The following is a 27,192-nucleotide window of genomic DNA, read 5'->3' on the forward strand; positions in this document are numbered from 1 at the left end:
CAAAACAATTTTTATATAAAAATACTAAAGTAACAGGATGTTTGTGTATCCGTCTGTGTGTCTGTACCGAAGGATCTCGCTAACCGCTGAACCGATCGGGTTCTCCTTAACAGGGTAGCTTCTCATAAGTCCCGGGAAGGTTTATAACTATTTTCTTTGGGGGTGGGACACCCCCAACCCCCCCAAAAATGAAAAATACCCCCCACCTCAAAAAAAAAATTCCACCCCCCAAAACATTTTTTTTACTTTTTCTTTTAAAATCTAAAATAAGAAGCCTCTAGGGGCGTAGCCGCTAGTAACAACTAAACTGTTTAAGTTCTAATTGATTGGGAAGGTTTTTATATCTTAAAATTTTCATAGTTTTAAAACTAAATACAAAAGCATGATAGGCTAGATAGGCGAACCTCTAGAGACTAAGGACAAAGCCAACAGAAAAAATACAAGGAAGCACAGATTTTCTCTATATAATTTAAAATTAAACCTTTTAAGTTAGCAATGCCATTTTTTCAGAATCTGTATTAATTTTTTCAATGATTTAAGTTTGGTAAAGCGATCAGAACACACACATCTTCCTATGATATAAAGTAATAAGCTTTTTTTCTATGTAACAAAGGATCTTACTAACCGCTGAACCGATTTAGTTTTCCTTTTCAAGGAATCTTCAAATATTTATATCCCAGAATGGTTTTAGGCCATTTTGCCATTTACTGTCTCTTAAAATGCAGAGCCCCTAGACGCTAGGGGCACAGCCGCTAGTATTATATAAAGCAGTAAGTTTTTTTGTCTGAAGCTAAATATCTCTTAAAATACTGGTCCGAATTTATTGTACTTTGCAGGGAAGATTTATAAATATCTTCGGGTGGTAGTTGGCTATTTTTCTTACATCCCCAGCTATCATCCTAGAGGCTTGGGGCCCAGCATCTAGTATATACATATCATATTGAAGATTTTCTATAGTATTATTGTTCACTGCTGTTTTAACATTTCATTTGCCTCTTTGACTGAAGGACATAGGAACAAAACTTAGAATAGCAGAGTTGCGCTCTAAAAGTGACATTTTTTGTCATTCCTTTTGTAAGACTCTGTATTGTAAAGGTAAGGAAAGAAATAAACATGCAACAAGGATTTAAATCTTATTAGTAGCGAAGCTAATAAATTTAAAATCATTTTAATAAAACAAAAATAATGAACAAGTAAGTAGAATATGGTAGAATGTCATCCTATTTATAAAGTAGTAAGGTTTTTTACCATTATCGATAACCACTGAGCCGATTGAGTTCTCCATTTTAAAGATCTTCACATAAGACTCGTTTTTTTTTTTAAATTTCCACCAAAGAATATTGTATAAACAGACATAAAATGTAAGTTATCGAGTAGATTATCTCCTGCTCTGAAAATCTTCGCAAATAATCATCCTTTATCTCTATTAACACGTGTGTAAAACACAGACAAAGTTATGGATAGATTTATATAGAAAGCTCGCAGCTAAAAATATATTTTCCTAGCCATTGTTTGTGATGAATAAAGATGGGTGGGGCTCTCACAATAGGGGAAATAATATAAAAAAGGATGACACATTGAAATATTTTCTAATAAAAAACTTCATTATAGAATTTTGCCTTTTTTTAAAAAAGTATTGTTCTAATTTTATATTCTAAAATCTATTAATTATTGACACTAGAAGCTTCAAGATAGAGATATATAAATTTTTGCTATGGGAGGTAGGGTAAATTCGGGAATAGTCCCTTTCCTAACATCGCCCCATAAGGGGCGATTCGTCGTATTTTTAAAATGGCTTTTTTTTGGTTATTTTAGGTTAGGTTAGGTTATATTTGGTTCGTTGATTGCCCCACAAGGTTAGGTGATTGGCCCCGCAGGGTTAGAGCCCCCCGCAGGGGCTAGAAATAGGCGAAAAGCTACTGTGAAAAAAAACGAAGAATCGCCCCATAAGGTGCGATGTTACGAAACGGACTAAATTCTTACAATAGAGGGGGATGCTTACTAGCAGGCACGAAAATAAAATTGCCTTAAACCATGACAGACCTAGTGGAACCTGATTTGCCTAGTAGTAAACTAGATCTTAAGCTTCAGACGGACATACATAGTTTAAGACAATTGTAGGTCTCGGCAGCCGCGCGGCAACCGCTTATAATTAACCTTAATGAAGTGCAATATTAAGCTACAGAGTAAAAGAAAAACTTGCGACTTTGAAATAATTGTTTAATGCAGCTTTCGCCGAATATGGTAAATACATCAAATTTTTCATAAACAATGTTTTATATATTCTTTTTATAAATATTTTTTCCTATTGTAAGTGTAGGAAGACATATCCTAAAAGAAAGAGCTATTGTGAAGGTCATTGTGATGTCATTTGTCCATGTCAGGTGTGCATACACTTCTGCATAATGTTTCATTTTTTTCGGGTGGACACTTAACCTAACCTAACCTATTTTAGACCATCTTATAGGTTTTTAAAATGCCTAACCCCTGCGGGGGGCTTATTTGTATATTCATATCTTAACCTAACCAAATCTGTATAGAAATACTTCATCAAGTTAATGTTGTAACACTCCGGCGTTTGTCCACTCCTACGTTTGGGACTCCTACGTTTGTACTGGAACCTTTTTTTCGTGTAATTCTGTAAAGTTGGTTGTTGGGTTGCAGTTAAATGCTCGTATTAAGTCAAATTGTTCTCAATTATGGACCATTTCATGTAAATATATTTGGTTATAATAAAGAACAATTTGACGCATTTTTTAATATTTGAATAGCAAGTAAATATGAGGGGATGTTTATGTGCTGTAGTAATACTATGCAGTTCCAATGATTATATATTTAAATTTGGGGAAATGAATGAACACCTCATGTCAATGTCATCATTCATGAGACATATACATGATGTATAATATTATATATGAAAACAAGGATGAAAACATCCATATTTGCGAATCTAATTTATAAATAAAAACCTTCAAAATTTTTAAGTAGGAACTAAATGGCAAAAATACCATACAAACATAAACAAGTTGACATTAAATTGCTTGGGTTATATTAAAGAAATATTTTCGACAAAGTGCTACTTTTTTGATATTGTCATGTTGACATTCTGGACACATAATAGTTATTTCTCGCATTTTTTAGCCCGTGCCTTCGGCACTTCGGGGCTAAAAAAATGGTCTTAATCTTATAATTGTACGTTCCATATCCGCAGAAAGCTGTTTATAATACGATGCTAGACATAGTTTTTTTCTGAGAACCGGTTCTTATCCACCGGATTCGAATGAATACGATAATAGTTATTCATCGTATTATATACAGCTTTCCGTGAATATTAAAATCATAAGATTAAAACCAGTTTTGTTAGCCGATGACCCGGGTTAACATAACTGGTATTACAAAATTTACCCCTGTTAACATATTTCAGGGCGGGTAATTACCCCCCCCCCCCACAGTGGGATTTTTGGTCATTTTTTAAATTTCCTCAATTTTGAGTTAAATGTCCCAAAGGCTAATATTACCATTCAAAAGTTGCCATGCAACAGATTTTTTTATATACTACACAATTAGGCAAAATACAGCCGTTTTGCTGAACGTGGTCAAAGGAATATTTTTAAAAAGTGAATTTTTTCATTAAAATCATCATACATTGCTTTTCCTACTTTTTCCTAGAATAAATTGGTGTAAAAATCTGATTAAATGATATGTAACAATATTTCATTGATATATACAGATGTTTCTACTTTAAAATGCAAAGAAAAATAAGAAAAGTTGTCATAAATCTGTAATTTAAAATCCAAGAACACCTAATATTGCATCTTAAAATAACATGTATTTTTTACGTTTAAAGGTTTTTCTCACTTGGGGCTACGAGGTGCCAAAAGTTATTTAGGCCCTGATTAAATTCAAGTATTCATAATTCAGGATTAGTTCATAACTCTTGGCACCTCGTAGCCCCAAATGAGAAAAACAGCTTAGAAAATAGATACTGTGAAGTTGTATTAATTAAATTAAATACCATTATGAAGTCAAACTACTAAAAATTGATATAATTTAATAACACACATATTTAATCTTTAAAGGTTACCTTTCCGTTTTTAATAGTGAAGCTATTCTGTAAATGATACGTCCGTCTGTCGGTACATCTGTCCGTTAGAAACATTATTAGGGAAAACGTGAATTTCTCGGCTGCTATTTAAAAGACTTTATTACCATACTAAGAAGCATCCAGATTATAATTTACTAAGTCCTTCAGTCTATCGGTAATGGTCTGACAACCAGTTGATTTATATTTGAAGGATGACAACATTCATAAAAGCAAAGCTCTGAAACGGGGTGACAGACAAACATTAAGTCATGTAGAGCGTGAATATGTAAAATATATATAAATAAGTCTTGTCAAAATTTTGCCTAAATTTTTTGCAAAAGTTCTTAAATATAAAATACTGTTTAAGGGTATACGGACATTGTTAGGAATTGATTATAGAGATGCTTCGCTTATAATATTGTACTTATAATATAATTTAAAAATCAACATAAACGTATGGACATTCTGGTAATGATTATAAGGTTGATACGCTTTACAGCACTAATACAGGAATCAATAGAACAATTCTAACATGCCTAAGTTAACGAAAAAGCTAACGTTACGGACGCAGGGACGTACGGACTGACCCTAATTATAGAAAAGCTTCGCTGTAATTTTAGATAGACAGCTTTTTTGGGGGGAGGTGGTAAAGATTTACCTCATTGATGGTAATCTACTCTATATAAAACTAACGTCTGCGCCCCTAGCATCTAGGGTATTTGAAGGGATATAGAAGGGCAGAAAAATAGCTTAAAACAATACTCAGGCTTATTTATAAAAATAAAATAGCCTAAAACCATCCTATAAGAAGCTTCCCTCTAAAGAAGAACCATATCGGTTCAGTGGTGAGTGAGATCCTTCGCTACACACAAAAAAGCTTAGTACCTTATATTATAGGATATACTGAAAACATATATACAATGATTATTATGAAATAGTTTTAGTAACAAAGCTGCTCAATTTTTATAAATGTGCGTATGTCTTCCTTTCTGTATTTCTGAAACATTTGATTTCTAAGCCACTATTTTTTTCTGTCTGGACTTTAACTTTGTTTGAAATACTTAATTATTATTGTTCTTTCCTTTCAATGGTCTTGGTTTCTAAATTTATATTAGTCCCTGAATCCACTTTCATTTACTGTATTACTAAAATTTTCCATCCAACTATTAAAATTTGAAAATAATAAGGATGACAACATCCAATAAAGCGAAGCTCTGAGACGGTGGGAAAAACGAACATTACCACTTACAGATTGTCATAAATAATCAGAGCATAAATGTATAAAAGTTGAACAGAAATGTAAGTAAATTTGTTGAAAAACTTAATAATTACAGGATAATTACAAAACTTGTTGTTAAAAACAGTTAAAAATTGCCATGTTAAAAGTGGAAATTCTGGTTATGATTATAGAGTTGCTACACATTCTAAATCGTACGTAACTACTACAGGAATCACCATGCAAAGTATGATAAGTTTGATAAGACAATTCTAACATGCCTATATTAACGAAAAAAAGTTATCCGTTCCAAACAGATTGACAGACGTACGGACGGACCCTAATTATAGAGAAGCTTCACTTTTAAAAAAGATTTTACAATATAATAAGGATGACAACATCCATAAGTAATAAAGCACCAAAAAACTTGGCATAAACAAAAAGGCAACTTGAGTTATAGAGCAGTTGTTTAACATAAAAAGAGAGAGATAATATGCAAAAACTCTTTTGAAGCATGACAGATAAACGGACAAGATAATGTATAGATTAGATGCACATATATTTTAGCTGTGAAAATTACATTTTCCCCATAGCGTTACGGACTGATATCATATATTATATTTTTTTTTAATGTTTAAAAAGTCATATTTGATAAGTAATAGGAGATAGTTAAAAGAAAACGATCAACAAGGAAGTTAAAAAAAAACTTTTGTATAAGTAATACCACGATACATTAAAAAAAACTCTTAGATATCCTATAATATAAAGTAGTAAGATATTTTTTGTCCAAAGATTAAGATCTCAGTGAATACTGAACCGATTGGATTCTCTAAATTAATCCTGTGTTGGTTTTATGCTAATTTATTCTCAAAATTAAGACTTGGGATGGGTTTAGGCTATTTTTCTAGCGCTTCGCTGTCCCTTTAAATAAAAGCCCCTGGACTCCAGAAGAATAGAAGAATATTTTTACTATAAACATCATTACTTAAAATCAGTATCGAATTGAGAATGCATATAAAATCTTGAAGAACATCACATTTTTTCCTATTTTGTATGGTGTATGTTTGCAGGGCTCGGCAGCCTGTATACCTCGGGAAACCATTTACAACTGAAAGTTTGAACCTGACCCAAGTATAACAATCCCTCTTATCAAAAATCTTTTAAAGCATCATAACGGGTTTAAATTTACGGCTTAGACACAGCTGTTGCGCAGCTGCCGAGCCCTGTATACTATTTATTGATAACTTAGAATAATATATTATGTATATTAATCATATACACCTTAAAAACTCTCCAAAAGTTTTAATTGAGGTCTCAGTCGATGTTAAAATAATTTTTTTTTAATATGAATAATTTCAGAAATTTCGAACTTTTAACTATATGAGTAGATTAGTTCTAGGGACATTTTTCTTATATAAAATCACAATAATATGTTTATAATATGTTATATTACATAAGGTATAACCTGTATATGAAAGGTTTTAACTTTATTTTTAGATAAAATAAGCTTTTGTTGGTATTTGTGACTCATAAAGTTAAAAAATCCCCAAAACAGCCAAAAAACCCACTGTGCCCCCAAGCAAATTTTACCCCCAAAGCTACTTACGGACATGGCTTATATTTTCTGTACATTGATATGAAAACCTTTTATAACTCGTCATGGTAATTATTTAGATGAGAAGAACAATTATATAAGGAAGTAAACGGCTGGTCTATACAAAAGACAAAAAGATGTATTATGCTGAGATCCTCTTGGACATATTCATCATTCAAATAAGAAAGCATGTTTTATAAAGTTTGGGTACCAGTATGATTTACATTCCAATGTACACTCTCTTAAATCACTTATATCAAATATTTTGTCAAAGTCAATGTGTTTATAATTCAATTTAATATTTCAACATTTTAAAAATGTGTACAGTAATTTAAGTACTATTTAAAACTATGTTATAACAATATTCAAATCTTAATTATAGTGAGATTTCTAGTTTTTAAAGCCGCGAAGTATTAAATTATTAATGTGTATCATTAGAGGTTGTATTCAACTTTCAATTATCAGCCTCCAAGTTTTATATGGTGTCCAGGCAATTTAACAATTATAAACAAATGAGCACAATTTAAACATTTTCTAATTATGCATTTTGATGTGATGTCCAAACACTCGTGGTTACATCCAATAATCAGCCCTTTAATTGCTCAACCTTAGTCTTGAAGTGCATTGTATTGTGTTGTGTATTTTTATTGGCCAAGACATTCTCAATACTCTTTTATTACAAATATCAGCCTTCTGATATATCAGCAGTTTTGAATATTTCACCATTTTCAAATAAAAACTATAATAATAATAATAAGCTGTAACTTTGTGAACTAACCATTCAAGGGCTTATTTAGGTAGGGAAGTATTATAGCTATTAAAATACATAACAGAAAATAACTCAGAAAATAACTTATTGAGCTACTTAAAAATTTGATTATTGGTTGAATTCTAAAAACGTTATTTTTGTGCAATATACTTATAAATACTTGGGGAATTTAAATAAGCAAGAATAATTATGTTAATAAGTGGCGCAGATAAAAGAGGCTCCCCTCCTTTTTCAAGTTTAAGAGGGAATAGTCCCTTTCGTAACATCGCCCCATAAGGGGCAATTCGTTGTATTTTTGAAATGGCTTTTTATAGGTTATTTTAGGTTAGGTTATATTGGGTTAGGTGATTGATCTACAAGGTTAGGTAATTGGCCCCGCAGGGTTAGAGCCCCCCACAGGGGCTAGAAATAGGAGAAAAGCTACTGTGAAAAATACGAAGAATCGCCCCATAAGGTGCGATGTTACGAAAGGAACTATACCAAAAAAAATTCCATGTCGAATTTTATTAAGACCTTTATGTTAAATATGTTGGGGGGGGGGAGGGAGCACCTAGGGGTTATGTATGATGTATGAAGCTCATTTTTTTGTTTGCATTACACCCCCCTAAAGCTCAAATTCTTACACCACCTCGTCCTTTAGGGCACTTTGGGAGTCAAATTTTAACACCAATATAACTTTAATGAGCGACTGATGGACATTCCATATAAAAGCTGTGCGTTTTATGGAGCTAGGTGGATAAATAAATTGCGATAAAGAAAGGTTTTACACTTTAAATACTAAGGAATTTTGGTCCTATGTATGATAATTATCAAATATATTGCTTTTCACAAATTAATATAAATTATTTTGGCATATTTATTTGTCATTTGATTTATAGTTATAGCACTTCTATATTAAGTTTTATAAAGTAAGATTAAGATGTTTTTTTTATAATCAATTTTTGGTTTGTTGGTTTAAAAGCTATTACTGAATACTGTTCAAACTTTTTAAGCAATAATTTAAAGCACAATGAGGGTATTTTTATCATTATAGGGGCAGTAAATCAACTTATTTTCCATTGTCTTATCCATTAAACTCCCTGTTAAAATCCCAATTGAAAACATAAAACAAAGCCAATGGACACTTTTGCAAAGATATATTATATCTCTCTCTGATTTACTCCACACAGGACAACAAGTACAATCTTGTGCCTTCACGCAAAGTGCCCGTTGAGCACTAGTAACCAACGGCCCTTATTTTTTAATTAAATTGAAAATAGGCATTTTTTTGTGGGGCATATACTGCTTTGTCCTAGCCCTACAGTGCTACCCAGATTCCAATATAACCTAACCTATAATATAACCATAAAAACATGAAAAACTACCCCCCCCCCCTCTCCATACTTTCAATTTATTTCAAAGTTAAGGGACGGGTGACTAACGGCGCACAGAAAGCTCTGCCAATTTTATCCATAAGTAGCACAGCAATGATAATTAAGTGAACTGTAAATCATATTAATGCCGGCATTAAGTAAAAAATCTTATACTAAGCAAAAGTAAAAAATATTTTTTAATGAATTGATAAAATGAGAGGGTGTTGATTTTTTGTTTGTTTTGTTTTTTCTTATTGACATGACGAATGGACACGCCCAAGTTACAGAGTAACTACACTCCCAAAAAAGGAATAACATCCTAATATCCAATTTCGTTTTTAGTGGATTTATGTTCTTTAAAAAGAGGCAATGTAATCAGTGAGTGCAGTTCCAGTAAGTGCCTCTTATACTAACTACAGTTTTAATAGTCAATCTAAAGGGTTTAACATGCGTAGCTGCTAGAGTTGGGCCGGATTCTTTTTTGGCCGGATAATAGGTACCGGATATCTAACTGATTTATAATGCCGGATATCCGGTTCCGGTCGGATATCTGGCCAACGTTCGATATCAGAAAATATACGGATATCTGGCATTAAAAATCAGCCGGAAAACCGGTATCCGGATAGTTTCGATATCTGGTATCCGACCGGGTATTGAAAATAACCGGATATCCGGCCTAACTCTAGTAGATACGGCTTAATTTGAATGTCTCCGCACTGCACACACATCCGTATGGAACTACGTTTCTCCTTCGTTCCTAGACCTTTGAGAAGCTTTACCTGAAAGGACAACCATATTGGTCCAGCGAGATACTTCGCTACACACCCACATACACACAGACATCCTGTTACTTGCGTAAAATCTCAATATACTTTGAGTAAATTCTGGGACCTAAAAGGATGAGACAATGGTCAATAAATGATGTATTATCCAAAAAAGAATTACCACTTCTGTAGATTACAATAAGTGGTTAAACGCTTAGACACACAACTTAATAAGCCAGCAAATCAAAATTCCATTAAAGGTCCCTAAAGTTGTTAAGCCAACGGAGAAGAAAACGTTATTATAGAACTTTGAGGACTAGTGTAATAAACAGCCTAATATCCCCTCCCTCCATGAGTAAATGTACTTTATCAACCTAAGTATTGATCTAGCGCTCTGTCGGAAATGTACTAATAGTGTAACATAATCTTTGATAAGTTTACATGTCATATAGCTGGGCACAAACACACAATACAAAAAAAAGGAAAAACATGGATGAAATTTTTTAATGTTTAAAGTCGACTCTGTTCCATTCTTGACAGGATGTATTTGTTGTTATAAATATTATCGACTTACTTAATTTTAGTCTGTAAAATTTCCAGAAATATAAAAGTACTCTAATTTAATCCAAATGATAAGTAGTATCTGCAGTATATACGTAATGTAGGCGGTGCTTTCCCTTTAAGGCCTAGCGAGCAAATAAACCCCAAAAATTTCTTTCGTGAAATGAAAATAAGTTTGTCATTAGTATTTTAGAATTCGGGGCTGTTAGGGGCCAAACCCTACAGGGCCTATTACTACTAACCCATAACCTCACGGTGCTACCCTGTGCCTAATACAATCTAACCTGACCTAGCCTAAGGCAACAAAAACATCAACCACTTATCTTAAATTTGTCATAAATGAGGGGATGTGGGGTTCAGTGCTCCACATGAAACTATAAGAGAAAACACCGTGCAAGCTTTTAAAACAGATAATATCATTAAACCAACTCTTTTCCCAGGTATAATATATCAAATACACATCAGGGAGGGAGAGGGAAACGGCAGGTAATTCCCAGATAATATATTGATAATAATCTATAAAACACAGTAACAAGCCCTTTTCACTCCACAGGGGGGAGCATAGGCCGCTGACAATTCGTCAGTGTTTCTGTAACAATGTGGCTTATGGATATGGGATAGGGTTGTCAGCCCTATGCCCTATGATTGCGGTGTAAAGCGTCCATTTGCCATCAGACAACCAACCCTTTGATTGCACGACCTTTGTCTGAGAAGTCCTAACTGTGCATGGTAGTGAGTTGCGCCTGTTTTGGGCCAAGGCATTCCCCCTACTCTAACTATTTATGTCGCGCACCTGACATAGCAGCAGTAGGAACCATTTTTAACGTCTTTAGTTATGACGCGGTGTCGGACCGAGATTCGAACCTATCACCTTCCCGACGACGAGCGGATGCGCTACGTGCTGAGCCACGGTCGCGGGTGATAATAATCTATGCTGTTTGTTTATTTTCAGATTTTAAGATATGAACAGAATATGGGTTAACCATCATCATTTAGAAAGAGATAGATAGATAATAAATAAAATTTAAAAAAATAAAAATGAAGGAGAAACTGTTTTTGTGTATCAGCATTTGTTGCTTATACATTACGGTAAGTTATATTTAATTTAAAAAGTGAGAGGCTGTCTGTCTTTCTGTCGGTTTATACCTAGGTTGATTTATAACATAAATGTCGACAAGGATCGTAAGGGATAAGAAAAAAAAACGATAATTTCATGTATGTCACAAATTAAGATAAAAATTACACCTTCAGTAGGAAGGACATCTAAGCATTATCAGATGTTTTAAAGATTTGAGGGGGGTAAAATGTTGAAAGGGAAAAAACACCCTGTTACACCACCCTCCCCTTGTCTTAAGCCTACTATGTTCTTTAGATTAAAAATTTTCGTGGTAATGTACTCAATAAGTAGTTTAAGCAAACGAACGAAAAATCATTGGGAACTTGTATAGTTTATAGTACAATATCCTTTCTCTAGATGCATAATTGTTATGATTAGATTAATTTAGGAAATTTCAGATATATATGTCCTTGTCTGTATAAATCTCAAGAACAGTAATTATCAGAATGACAATAAATTTCCTGCAGTTTTTTTATTGCTGATAAAACTTAATCTACCTCATTTAGCTGCTAATTTCAAAAGTAGTAAAATTTAAGTTCTTTTATCTTTTTTTTGCGCAGCTATCATTTTTTTTTCGTCTGAACATGCAAGATTGCGACTAAACAAACCATATAGTTTACCTTGTCCGTTTGTTTGTTAGTTAGTTTGTAACGCTATGTGGGAAACTTGATTTTCTCGGCTGCAATTTAAGATACACTGATGATTTTTATGCTAATGATACCAATGAGCATCAAGTATATAAATTATTTGGTCCGCTGGTCTATAATAAATGTATCAAACTATAGATAATACAAGGATGACAGCATCCATAAGTAGCGAAGCTCAGAAATGATGAATGTATATTATGAATATATTTACAATATACCAGTGTCATCCTATATATTTGATGAAATAGTGAAATGACAAAAACTTCAAAATCACGCAACCTTTCAAGCACGAAAAATGAAAAATCTAGGAATCGATCAAGCACCACAATTTATAAACAAATCTTTATGAAACTTGATGGAAATATGTAAAATATGAGCATATTCAATCCCTGATAATTTCAGCCGCAAATCCTGAATAAGAATTGAGAAAAGAATAGAAAACCTAAAAATCTGGGAATCAATCTAGCACCCCTATTAATATAAAAATCGTAATAAAACTTAAGGAAAATATGTAAAATGTAAATTTAAGCAATCCCTGAAAATTTCAGCCCATTATCTTAAAAAGGAGTTGAGAAAATCAGAAAAACATGAAAATGTAGGAATCGATCTAGCACCCCAAATAACAGACGGATGGACAAAACAATGTATAGATTAGATGTGCATATGTTATAAGAATCTTCACTAAAAATTTCAGCTTTCTATCTTTTATAGGAGCCGAGAAAATCACGTTTCCCCCACTTTGTCTCAGACGGACAGACGGACGGACATTTTGAATTATAGAGTAGCTTCGCTACTAATAACAATTGTGAAAGGTTTCATATCTTTTTACGTAAATATACCCTGATGGATGTTGATATCTTTTTTTACCCAACACAAACAGAATTTATCCCACCTATCGCAATTGAAGGAGGACAAACTGACAAATAGACAGACAGACAGATATCCTGCTATCTAGAAATATGAAAAAAAATATATTAACTGTTATAAAATTGCCTAAATTGCAAAATAATGCGTAATGCCTTAATTTGTATATACAAATTTACATCTTAAGCACAACTTAAAGGAAATTAATCCTAATGCCTTTTTCCCATTTGTCTATAATACCATACAGGTATAACAGAGTGTCCTAATATACCATAATGACATGCGAATCTACTCTGTAACTCGCATTGGCTGTCGGTCTCAGGGGTGGCAGGAAGATATTTGATATTGGACAATAAAATGCACTGAAATATTTATAATTTAAATACACGTATGTTAAAAACTTTAGGGATTTTTATTAAATTTTGATTGGTTCAACTAGAAGTGTCCAAACTTCTCCACCAATAATTAAATCCACAGAATAATCATTTGTATAATGATTTAAGATGCACATTAATTAATCGTCCATTGTCCTATTTCTTATTCTATTTAACCAAACTAAAATCAACATTATATTTCAGACTATAGCCCAATAATATTTAAAACAGTAATTTTATTGTATATAATATTTTTGTTCATGCATGTTAAACATGCACTAAAATAATAAAAATCAGACCTATAAAAAACTTTTATTTGGGCATTTTTATGGATGTCTGATTTGACTTTTATCATTATATGTCTGAACACAAAATTATAAAAATCAACATATAAATTGTGTGCATTATAATAAACATAACTATTCGATCCAAGCATAAATGTGTCATTAAAAAATTAGGGGAAAAGACTTGCATTGGACGTGAAATTACACTGGTGCTCAATGATTTATAATAACATTCGTTGGCTCAAAAACGTTGGATATTTTTATGGAATTTTGATTAATTGGTTCTAAACTCGAAGTGTTGAAACTTTTCAACAAATGATGTTTATCTATAGAATAGGTAATTTTGTTCATCATTATTGGGGTCTACATTAATCTAATGCATATCAGAATAGTTATTTCTCGTATCGTATTATAAACGGCTTTCCGCGGATATAGAATGTACAATTATAAGATTAAAACCATTTTTTTAGCCCAGGGGTGCCGAAGGCGCGGGCTAAAAAAACTGGTTTAAATCTTATGATTGTACATTTTTATATTCGTAGAAAGCCGTTTATAATACGATGCTAGACATAGTTTTTCGTATGGATGAGAACCGGTTCCTATCCGCCGGATTCGAATGAATACGAGAAAAAGTATTCCTTTCTCTGTTGCTTCTAACAATTGAAATAAATCTGTGTTCCACCAAGTTTTATGTTTATCTCCAAATCTTACCCCCCCGCCTACTTTATTGACCTTGCCACCATTTAAATGCAAACCGTGTTGTCTCACAATATTTTCACCGAGGCTCGGCAGCCGCAGCCGTTTCTTTTAACTGTATGGCGACTACAAAGTGTCCGAAAAAATTAGCCGTGTGACGTCATAAAAGGGAGAGATAAGAGGAGATGTGGGAAAGGGAACTCCTTAAAAATTAATGGATATATTGAAGTCACACGGCTTTTTTTCGGACACTTTGTAAAGTCTCGTCTGCTAATCTAAAAGGCTTGTAGTAATACAAATTGCATTAATTTGCATAAACAGTTGTTGGTGTGTTTAAGAAAAGGCGAATATGCAAATAGCCTTCTTACAAAAATATGCAGGGTGTTTTTCAAAAAACTTAAATTCACAAAAAAAGGACTTTTAATATGTTATTATTTTTTTTAGGGGGGGAGGGGGTCCTCAATTGTTTTATTAGGGAGAGATACAGGGGAATATTTATTTTTCTCCTCATCCAATAAAATTTTCACGGGGTTGATTTTTGAGTTTGTAAAATTAATTTGATTTGGTATGATATGGTTTTAAATTTACTTGATTTCTTTAGAATAAATAAAAAAAAGAATGCAATGGCCAAATTTTTAAGAAATTCAACTATTTTTTTTGTTTTTAACACTAATAAAGGAAGATGAAACTATGAAAAAAATTGTGTCCATTCTGTATTTGCAAGTGCAATGATACAATTGTTAGTGCAAATGTGAGTTGGATTATGCATTAAAGTAAGATAACAGGGCTTTTCCATAACTAACTTTATTTAGCTTCATTACCAGGGAGGTGGGGAAATGTAAAAAAAATATCTTAAAGGTTGTTAAACAAATTGGTTTCTTTTGATAAGTGAATTTCCAGTATGGCTAAGAAAACGATTGATATCCGCTGTATTAGAACTGGTTCTCAGTCATATTAAAAAATCATAAATAGCATCGTATTACAAACAATTTTCCACGAATATTAGAATAGATATCACAGAATTAATAACAGTTTTGTTAGCCCAGGCTTTCGTTTTATTATTCGCGGAAAGCTGTCAATAATACGATGCGATCAACAACTATTGCTAAACACTTGTTGAATAACAGAGAAATAAGTATTTTACACCACTAACCACTTAATTAGTACCTTACAGGTAGTGGCATGCACAGGACTTTTTTTTCCTAGGGGGAGTATAAAGAAAAGGGGAAGGTAGGCCTTTCAAATTTTGATATCAAGGAAGGTGTTAAAAAAACTACTCTACAACTCCTTTTCGCACAAGTATGCTTTATTTAGACATGTGTTAAAAATTAATATTGATCCCAATGATGATAAACAAAATCATTGCAGTCAAAAAATTATTTGTTGAAAAATTTGGACACCACTTGATTGACACCAACCAATTTAGCCAAACGTTTAGAGCCGTCATATATGAAACGTCGTGGTACCCATTTAATTTGAAGCCCAATATCCCATCTCTTTCTAATTATCTTTATACTGTCTTGTATAATCCTACTGTTGCTTTGTTTTAAGTGTGACATCATTTATTCTACATTAATGTATGGCTTTAACCTTAAGCGAAAGCCAATTAAATAAGCTACATAATAATTAAAACTGTTTTTGTAATATTTATGTACAAAACAGACATTGTTAAGGATTCATATACTTGATTTAAGTCAAATTACTATTTAACGATATGATAACTAATATATTTTATTCAGGAGAGCCTCGGATTGAGCAAGGATGAGCTGCTATGCAATGCAGGAGACAACAAACATCTTTGTCTGCCAAAGGACTATAATAAGGTAGATAACTAGTTTCTTCTTCTTGTCGTTGGGGAGTTGATAGGCTCGAATCACGGTTCAAGGCACAATATTAATAATGGATGTATCAAGTACGGATGTATAACCAAGACAACTACCTGCCCGTTTGTTTTTGGGAACCTTTTTCGTCTGCTCGCACCTTGCTTTATGCTCTTTTGTAGCGACTTGGATATGTTGATATTTATTATGCTCTTGGCTGATATTCAAAGACTAATTGAAAGTCATCACAGTGTTCATGAGGGGGGACATACTGTTATTTAACGCCTTCCCCCTCTATTGTTTTACTCTAATATATTACTAAAGACATTTAAAGTTGTACCTAAGGCTGCTATGTCAGACACGCAAGATAAATAGAAAGAATAAAGGAAATGTCTTGACCACAACACAGGCGCAGCTCATTGCCACGGACAGTTAGAATTTCCAGACGAAAGTCGTGCATTTAAAGGGTTGGTTGTCTGTAATTGTCTGGTCATACGTTTCTATCAACCGTCCAAAGATATAAATGTTTTTAAAAATATAGATATATAGCTTAATGTGCTTATATATTTGAAGCAAATAGCAAAATAAACCTTCCCGGGACGTATAAGAAGCTTTACTACTAAAGAGGGTATATACAGCAGTTAACTAGATATGTTAGTACGGACACTTTTAAAAGACATATATATATATACAATATATATACCTCCCAACTCTTAATTTATATGGAGCTTTATTTCAAGGGGAAAATTGTGCTAAAATAAAAAAAAATGAATGTTGAAATTGTAATACAGTCAACGTGAATGTTTTTATCTTATTTATGGACTCTCATAAAATATGTAGGCGAAAAGTATGAGAGAAAAAGAATGTTTGTTTCCACAGCAATAATTTTAGAGTAAATATTTCTATCTTATCAAGAAAAAGATATTTTTAAGGTTTTTTTTCAGTGCCTTGCAATCAAAGAACACTCCCCCTATCTTTTAAATAAATTAAAAATAGGGGGCCGAAATGTATTTTTCCACTCAAGCCTAACCCCTTCAAGGGGCTAGCAAATTGTTTCCTGCTTCTTGGCTGTGTTAATATTCCCGTTACCATTGGTTGATTTTCAAAGAACCAATTAAGAGTAGGCACAAGGTCATTGGGATAGGGAAATACAGTTATTTAACCCCTTCCCCATCTAGTGTTTTACTTAAGTACGTATACAATGTTTTTTCCAAAATTTTCTTTTAGTAGCCAAGGGACAAAGCTACTTATTTAAAGCTTCGCTAAAAACAAGGATGACAACAGCCATAAAAGCGAAGCTCTGAAATGGTAGGACAAATGGATATTAACACTTGTATAGTGTCAGAACTGAATAATCAGAATATAAATGACTAAGAGTCAAATCAAAATTAAAATTTGTTTTTAAAAAAGTTAAAAATCAACATGTTTAAAATGGACGTACGGACATTCTAGTAATGATAAAAGAGTTTCTATGCTTTCTAAATCGTACCTAACTACTATGAGAATCACCATGCAAAATTTGAAATCGATAGGACAATTCTAACATGCCTAAATTAACGAAAAGAGCTATCTTTCTCGGACGAACGGACCGACCCTAATTATAGAAAAGCTTCGCTTTAAAAAAAAAGAAAAGAAAGTAAATGGAATGAAATTTTAGATTTATAAAGTGAGAGAAATAAAAAGTTAAATTGAGTGCATATAATATTATTTTCACTGACATTACAAAATATTAAACAATTTTCCAGTAAGGCTTAGAATCCGATTATTATCCGCTGGATTAGAACCGGTTCTTAGCCATTTAGCTATATAAGCAGAGGGAAAAAATATTCTTAAAAATAAGGGGGGTTCAATGCTTAACAGGCAGTTTGTGGGAAAGAACCTTTTTAGTTTTTACATTATCATGGCATTAAACGTTCTTGTGTAAATAAATTGGTTAGCAATCATTTCTGGAAAATATTTTACCTGCATACTGTTTCATCTTCGCAAAAAGACACAACAAATATATAAGATTGGAGTTTTATGATGAGATGGAAGTTGAATTTCTGTGCTGCTTTAACAAAATGTTCTTCAAAAGGTTTGATAACACTTTTGATAAAATGCTTTGTTGAACATCAAAACCCTACCACTTTGTTTGAAACAATATGAAAATTGTGCTTGCAGGGACGTACAAGCTTTTTACTTCGAGGGGGGTAATATGAGTGGTTTCAAAATGTTGAGGTTTTGGGGGGGGGGGGTGGATGGGTAATCTAATGTATCCTTTAACATTTTAAGGAGGAAAAAATGAGATTTTTCAAACTTTATGGGGGATAATCACCCTTTACCCCTCCCCCCCCCCCCCCACCTTAGACGCCTACAGGTGCTTGATTAGCACTACGGGAAAGCACCGATTTGCTAATATAAAACTGATGGGGAAGTAAATACACACCCAGAAACCTAATCACGTACATTTTGTATAATTTATATTACAGCATAATTCAAGTAAATTACCCCAATACAAATATTTCTGTAAATTCTATATGTTATTTTTTAGAACAGATATTTTCTACATTTATTTTGCAGTATAAAGAGCTCTAATTAGTTTTAGGCATTATATTATTATTTGAGGATTCTTATAACAATCGAGTTAGATATGGAAAGCAAAGGGAGGGTGTGGACATTTGAAATCATTCTGGCAACCAAGTTTTAAAAGAACGTTCATTTATTCTGACCAATAATCTAGAGAAGTGATAATTTTATTTATCATTATTTTATTGTTCATTTTCCTATCTCTTAAGGTCTTTAGGAAAGTTTGGCTATCATGATCATTTCTAGAAAGTCACCATATAAATTTCTAAAGATTTATAAAGATTAACAACGAGTATTGTCGTTATTTCTTTAATTATTTTTTTTATAATCGTGTTGTTTGACTGTTCAGCTTCGCCTTTGTGCACGTTATCGCCCTTGTTTTCTATAAAATATTTGTTTTATTGAATCCATAATACATATATATATATGGAAATTATAAATAGCTGATATTAGGCTCTTTAAGAAATTTAAATGGAGTGGGTCTCTAACATTTTTCTTTGAAAGTTATTGTGTTTTTATTTTTAGCAGGGCAGCTACGCTATAAAATATTTGTCTGTTGGTTCATATTTGCCTTTCTTTTTCTCTCTTTGTAACTTCCTTTCTTTCTCTCATCGCTCAGTTTAAGGTATGATAGTAACAGTTGATAGTGCCTAATAAAAAATGACTTTATACAATACAAATGACCAATGATGGGCCAGTATTCATTTTGTTTGTATTGCAAGACGTCATTTTTTACCAGGCACTATTCACTGCTTCGGTTTTATATTTAGCTTATGAATTTATAAAGATTTTTGGCTATTTTTAATTTTTTCCTTTTGTTTCTAAAACTAATATAAAACGTAACTAATTTTAATCTGAATTGATTTTTCTTTGCTACTGCTTTTAAACAATTCTTTTGGAGATTTTTTTATATTTAATTTAGTCTAGCTAAAAACATAATTTAATATTATATATTTTTTTACTTGCACTATTATAAGAAAACAAAAAAATATATATTACTTTCATTACATGTAATGAAATGCAGTAAAAGTATAAAAACGTAAATAATTGATTAAAGTACTCTTTTCTTTACTGATACAGGCATGATTAACTAAGGCCTGTCATAAAAGGAATAAAAATAAGGATGACAACATCCATAAAAGAGAACCTCAAAATCAGAAGGAAGGACAAATAACTCTATATAGTGTCAGAACCGAATAAGCAGAACATTAATTTGTAAGTCAAAACAAAATTAACGTAATGAATTTTTAGTAAAGCACATAATACTGTACTAGGCCAAAATTACATTCTTAGGATTTGATTATAGAGATACTTCGCTTATAATATTGGACCTTGTTGTCCTAGGAATAAAAAAAATTGCAAAAAATCTGATGAATATGATAATCATATCATACTATAAGTGTTTTTTTTTAAAGTTAAAAATCAGCATGTTTAAAATGTTCTTTAGGACTATCTGGTATTATATAGAGCTGCTACGCTTTCTAATCTCATCCGAACGATTACAGGAATCATCATGCAAAATAAGAAATTCATATGGCTCCTAGTAGTCACTATAGGTCGATAGAATAACTGTGCACACCACTGGCATAGAGTATAATCATTGGTCAAAAGATTGGACAAAAAATTCCTAACAATCACGTTTTACAGACATATGAACGGACATTTTTCATTGTAAGAAAGGTTTGATTCTAAACTCATGCAATGTATTATTGAATATGAAGGAAAAATTATATAGTTTTCTTGCTTAGTTATTTTTATATTTATAATTATCCACTCTTTGTTTTTTATATGTTCAATATTGTTTTGTCTATTATTAATAACTAGCGGTTGCGTCCCTAGGATCCAGGAGCGCTAAATTCTAAGGGGCAAGGAGTAGCAAAAATAGCATGAAACCACCTCAGGACAAATGTAAAATTTCATCAAAATAATTCACACGTTTATTCTTACCCTACTTTCTTTGTCTTGTTGATAATAAGATAAGAAAAGTAAGGCATTCAAATTAGAGGAAGGGGACAGTGCCAGAGTTATTATTTTACATCAATAACCATCCCCCATGGATCTAAACATTGGCCGAAAAATTGATGTACATCTCCAATCAAGATACACAAAATTATCCCTTCTGCAGATTACAATGAGTGGTTGAAACGTTGGGGCACCTAACTTAATGTATCAATCAAAATACATTGAAAGTCCCCAAAGTTGTTACGCCAACAAATAAGAAAACTTTTTTATAAATCTTTGGAGACCAGAAGTGGATTCTTAAAAAAAAATTTGCCCCATTAATCGCTTAGTGGGGCAAAATTGTTTTCGTGAAAAATCCTCCAAAATCACATAAAAAATCTACAAAAATCAAATAAAATCTTATGTCAATAACCCTTCTATGATTTTGTTTAATTTTTGTAGATTTTTAATGTGATTTTGGTGGATTTTTCACGCAAACAATTTTGCCCCACCCTACTAGCAATTAAAGAATTTCACATTGAAATTGCAGATGTAGAGGAGGTAAATATTCATTCATATTGTCCTTTCCCTTAACCCCTCACGGCTGGTTTTTTATTAAATGAATAAGTTAGGGTACAATGTTTGGCACTTTCGATATAAGTAAATGATAATGAAAAACCCATAGAATACGATAATACCTTCAGAAAAATCGATAAAAATAGTTTTCATACTAAATTTTGATTTTTAAATTTTTTTTCTTAAATGTCATAGCAGAAGATGCAAAATGTCGTCTTAGTTTTTGAGGGTTTTCATATTCTCTGAAATCTAAATTATCAAAATATTTTTTTTGGTAAATGATTATATGATATATGTCAAACATTTTATCAGAAAAAAAATATTTAAAATTATAAAGTAGAAACCTGAATAATTTTTCTTGTGGAAATACTTTTCTTTAATTTTGATAAACATATGTCTGCTAGCATGAAGATGTTTGTACTGCCAATACACGTTGGGTTTTATTTAAAGAATTTCTTTAAAATGTTGTTTTTTTACCTTGTATACCAATAACGCAAATTGCTATCAGAAAACCCCCGTACCCCCCAATCGACCAAGACTTGCCTACGGCCCGATCTTTTAGGATTGCTTTGTAATTCACATTTTTGAAAGTCTTTCAACAGTATACACAGCAAATGCTCTCTTTTTTAACTAACTTTCCGAATAATATACCTAAAGCATTTGAATTAACAAAGGATATGCTAATATTTTTACCATTCAAGTTTATTTAATATTCTAACAAATAGTGCAACCCTCCAAGTTATGGCTACTTTTCATGAACATATGATCTAAAGAATAAGCTCTGACGCAATGTCATATAAGGATATTATAATATTCATTAAAAAAATTGTTATTTTTGCATATATGTTACATTTTACAGTATTTTGTGGCTCAAAAGAAAGACAATTAAAATTTATTTCATATTATATAGTTTAAATTGCATAAGATAACCTAGAAATAGTAAAAAAGTCCCTTTCTTTTTTTGTCGTAAAACAGAAATTAACAAAGATTTTTATTAAAAAACACCTTAGTGTAAAAATTAAAAATTTTAAATATGGTCACAAAAAGATTCAATTAGTTTATTAAATGTTTCATTTTCAGCAAATTACGATTAATCTCTATTACAAAGAATAAAGTGTAAAAAGATATTCTCGTTATAATTTTAAGCAACTTAAAATGCATTTTAATACCTTTTAATGATTTATTTTTTAAAACATCATTTTATAAAATGTTATTGATTTTTAAAGTTATATATTAGAATGATTTTAAATTTTGTTAACAGTTTGTTTTAAATGTAGAAAATTGGTAATTCTAAACATTCAAAAAATGATTTTATTAAATTTTCATCACTTAAATTGCATGTTTGATGAAATTTTCAACTGATAATTCAAGAAAAATCGTTTAAGTTTTATTATATTTTACTTTGAAATGTTAAAAAATATAATTATTGTCAAAAATGTGGAAGTTATACTTTCCTCAAAAAAAGACCTAAAACATGCAAATTAACACGTGTAATGAGATTTCTTTTCTTTCAGGTTTAATTTTAAGTAATTATTGATATTTTTTGTAAAAAGGATTTTATATAAAAAGTTTTAAAACTCGAGTTATGTAGTGGTTCTAAAAAAGGTTGCAAATTTATGCAATTTTCTTGCAAAAAAAATTTTCTAGGATTTTAAAAATAGCATAGGGTGTTATTAGACGTACTTACAGATACAATTGCTAAGTCATTTTGGCCAAACACTAAAATAAAGTTTTGACATCTGAGAGACCATACGTGCCCTGGTAAATATTTTATATTTGATACTGCTTGTTTAGGTTACATATAGGCTAAGTACATAAATGCATATTATTTACATTTCTGTAATGATGTCTATCTATATGTCTATACTGAGTATCAAACAAAACTATATGTAGGACTATACTGATTTAGGTTCATAGAAACACAATTTAGGGACTTATCTGGATATGTACTAATAATTCAATATTAAGTATGTAAGTATGTCCAAATATAACAATTTCCAGAGAAGCAACGTTGTTTATATTAACCCTTAACGGTCGGGGGGGGGGGGGGGGGCGTTGAACGCCCCCCCCCCATCCGGTTTTTTCTATCTCATTTTCTGTGTGTGAAAGATAAAGAGACCAAACTGCTTGACTTTTTAAGTATGGGTATGACACATAACTGAGAGTTGGAATTTTTTGAATATCTCCATCCTGGCGGGCATAGGATGCCAGCAAACCTGGCAGGGTCATCCAGGTAAAGAGCAAAAATATTTTTTTGACTAAAACAAAGCATTTTATAATACCAAAATAATAAAAAATCCTCTAGTAGTACATCCTTATATGAAATACAGGTGTTCAAGTCACTTTCAGGTTACAGGTATGATCCTGCAGGTCCTGATCCTCCAGGTCTCCAGAAATCTTTAAAAGGCTCCTGTGGCCGCAATTTTTGACTTAGAGACTTCAAATTTTAAACTTAAGCTTTTCTTACATGATCCGCCGCCGTTTTCCCGCCGACCGCCGACTGCGGCGGCTGGCAGCTGCCAAGTACAGCTGCGGACGCTGAAATTTATATTTTGATATTTCTAATGTAAAATTTACATAAAGATAAAAATTTTCTGAAAAAAAATATTCTTCTAGCTTCAAAAATAAGAAAATTACAGCCGTTTGAAATTTTAAGTAAAAAATACCTAAAAACAAAGGTTGTTAAATAAAAGGGTGAAGGAAGCGATAATTGACTTAGACTTATAAAAGGTCGGAAAGGGGACTTGCACAAAAAAAATTAGCCCTCTAGCTCTAATAGGAACTGAGATAATTAGGGGGGGCGTTGAACGCCCCCCCCCCTCGACCAATTAAGGTGCGGCAAGGGGCCCGACTGTAAAGGGTTAAGAAATGATAGCTTAAAACTTAAAATTTATTGAGTCAACTATTTATAAACCACCCATATGTATATATTTTTATAGTGCATATATTTACATGTGACAACTAGGTATATGAATAGATTACTGTGTAATCAATATTTAAAAAAGATATTAATGAATTAGATTGAAACCATTCAAGGACCTATTAAGTTCTCTAAAAAGATTAATTATATCGGTTCAGTAGTTATCAAAATCTAACTACTACAAATCTACTATAGTCGAAAGTAAATAAGCTGACCTAATTCATAACAGTCCATTTGTATACCTAACCACATGAAAAAAAAATAATAATGATATTGTATGTATTTATTTTCAGTTTGATCTACCCCTGTCCTCCCAGCCAAATATGATTGATATTGGGATTGATATCACTGATGTCCTCAGGATTAATGATAAGGTACACTCATACATAGATAGATAGATAGATAGATAGATAGATGGACTGATATCACTGATGTCCTCAGGATTAATGATAAGGTACACTCATACATAGATAGATAGATAGATAGATAGATAGATAGATAGATAGATAGATGGACTGATATCACTGATGTCCTCAGGATTAATGATAAGGTACACTCATAGATAGATAGATAGATAGATAGATAGATAGATAGATAGATAGATAGATAGATAGATAGATAGATAGATAGATAGATAGATAGATAGATAGATAGATAGATAGATAGATAGATAGATAGATAGATAGATAGATAGATAGATAGATAGATAGATAGATAGATAGATAGATAGATAGATAGATAGATAGATAGATAGATAGATAGATAGATAGATAGATAGATAGATAGATAGATAGATAGATAGATAGATAGATAGATAGATAGATAGATAGATAGATAGATAGATAGATAGATAGATAGATAGATAGATAGATAGATAGATAGATAGATAGATAGATAGATAGATAGATAGATAGATAGATAGATAGATAGATAGATAGATAGATAGATAGATAGATAGATAGATAGATAGATAGATAGATAGATAGATAGATAGATAGATAGATGGATTGATATCACTGATGTCCTCAGGATTAATGATAAGGTACACTCGTACATAGATAGATAGATAATTTATTAGACAGGTAGGTAGGTAAATAAAGTTAGATAATAGGGAAGGGGGGAGGACTATTTAAATAGATAGCTTGCACAAGATCGCAGTCTTTATATTAAGTCAATTCAGGGCTTTTCCACAAAGTACTTTTTGAGTATTTACCTCCCCCCCCCCCCCCCCACCACCCAAATCAATTTTAATTTATTTTGAAAATGGAGGTTGGGTTTCTATGCTCGACAAGGAACTTTAAGGGAAAACGACTCGTCTGTACAAGAGAACTAAAAGTGAGCTGTAAACCAATATCAATTATGCCACTTCTTAATTTATTTGTGAGTAGACAAAACCCTTACATCACCGTAAAATTCAGGGTCTGATTTTGTGCTGTACATATGGGGTTTCTTTATATTCAACAAATACTTTTAAAGATATTTACTAAAATGTACAAATAAAAAATTTATAAATCTAACAATGAATTAAACTTTTTGAAGCATTTATTTTGTGGTTATTTGCCAATTTACATTTTTACTTTTTGTTCTAAGGTGTCTGGCGATGAAAATGTACTTTACAATAATCTTTCTAAAACAAAAAAGTACACTTTTAGTACAAATGTACTTTATGTATTGACCTTAAGAAACCTTACCGACTATTCTGTATCCAGTCTATGAAAGAGATACCAAAGTACAAAGATATAAATTTAGATAGATAGACAGTTAAGTATACAAAGAGTGACAAAAATACTAAATTAATAGATAGAAAGGTTGAAAAATTGATATTAATTTCATATAAATAGATAGATAGATACCAGATAAACATTTTTAAAGTAAATTTTAAGGTAGTCAAAAAATATTTAAAATCAGAAATACGTAAAGTAGGTGAAGCGAAACTTTATACAATTCTATTCAGAGCTGGATCTTTAAATGTGTAGCCGTTGCCTTAGCCGTAGCCAGAGGTACAGCCACTAACCTAATAACGATCTTTAAATCAAATTTTAAATGTTTTAAAAAATTAAAATAATATTAACTAATATTTACATTATTATAATTATAAACTTATTTATTTTTTTATTAAAATATTTTAAATGAAAATCTTTTAAAATCCATGTTTTATTGGCAGTGGCGACAGCTACGGCTACGGCAACGGCTACACATTTAAAGATCCAGCTCTGGTTATAATAATAAATACTTGTTAATTCTAATATAAATGTTTCAATATATGATTTGGGACAATATGTCATTAATCAATCTTAATAATCAAAGGTTTTTAATATTTCCAAATAATGAAGCAAAGACTTTTACATTCATTGGTAGAAAAACTTTTTAAACAGGCACCTTAAAAAGGAAATGTCAAAGATGCAGGGTTCGGAAGCCGCGCCTCAGCCGCGCATAAGCCTCAATTTTAAACCTGCTTGTGAGCAGAAAAAGAAATTTCAAAAAGAAGGATTGTCTGCTAAAGAGCAGTTTTATACATCCAGCTGAATTTTATAGTGATAAAATGAAGATTTCACTGAGGCTTACACGCGGCTTACGTGCGGCTTCCGAACCCTGCAAAGATGGGTCCAAAAAATTTAAATATTTGTTAAGGTGCGGTTTGTGAATTGATCATTTTTCAATGAGGTTTAAAAATTACTTAAGAAAGGGAATAATTAGTTCTTTTAAAGGGCGCCCTTCTCACCAACCCCCCCCCCCCTCTTCCATCTCTATAATCAAGTCCTAAAAACTAAGTAAGTCCTTAAACAGTATTTAAGAAATTTCACAACTTTCTCATCATCCAAAATTGCATACAAAATCTACAAAAATTAAATAAAACATAAAAGGGTTATTAACATAAAATTTTGTTTAATTTTTGTAGATTTTTAATGCGATTTTGGTGGATTTTTTACAAATTTTTTTAGCGAGTCTCACTAATTTTAGTGAGGCAGTGATCCAAAAAGTTTTTTTAAGAATCAAACCTCAGATTGCTGCAATATTGTGTCAAAAATTATTCATGTGAAGTCATAA

General features: G+C 31.8%; 1 protein-coding gene across 2 annotated transcripts in view; it reads left to right on the forward strand.

The window, feature by feature from the left end:
• Window positions 1-11,290: 11,290 nt before the first annotated feature.
• LOC145324889 (glycine receptor subunit alphaZ1-like) overlaps window positions 11,291-27,192 on the forward strand; it is a 64,496-nt gene continuing 48,594 nt past the window's right edge. For both annotated transcript variants that reach the window (XM_080167603.1, XM_080167604.1), the window contains exons 1-3: window positions 11,291-11,429; window positions 16,062-16,145; window positions 24,438-24,518. In XM_080167603.1, coding sequence (XP_080023729.1) covers window positions 11,379-11,429; window positions 16,062-16,145; window positions 24,438-24,518 — 216 coding nt within the window. In that variant the 5' untranslated portion in view covers window positions 11,291-11,378. The remainder of the gene's footprint in view (window positions 11,430-16,061; window positions 16,146-24,437; window positions 24,519-27,192) is intronic.

This window comes from Acartia tonsa, chromosome 7, assembly GCF_053477335.1.
Source record: "Acartia tonsa isolate MP-2025a chromosome 7, ASM5347733v1, whole genome shotgun sequence".
Classification (NCBI taxonomy): Eukaryota; Metazoa; Arthropoda; class Copepoda; order Calanoida; family Acartiidae; genus Acartia; species Acartia tonsa.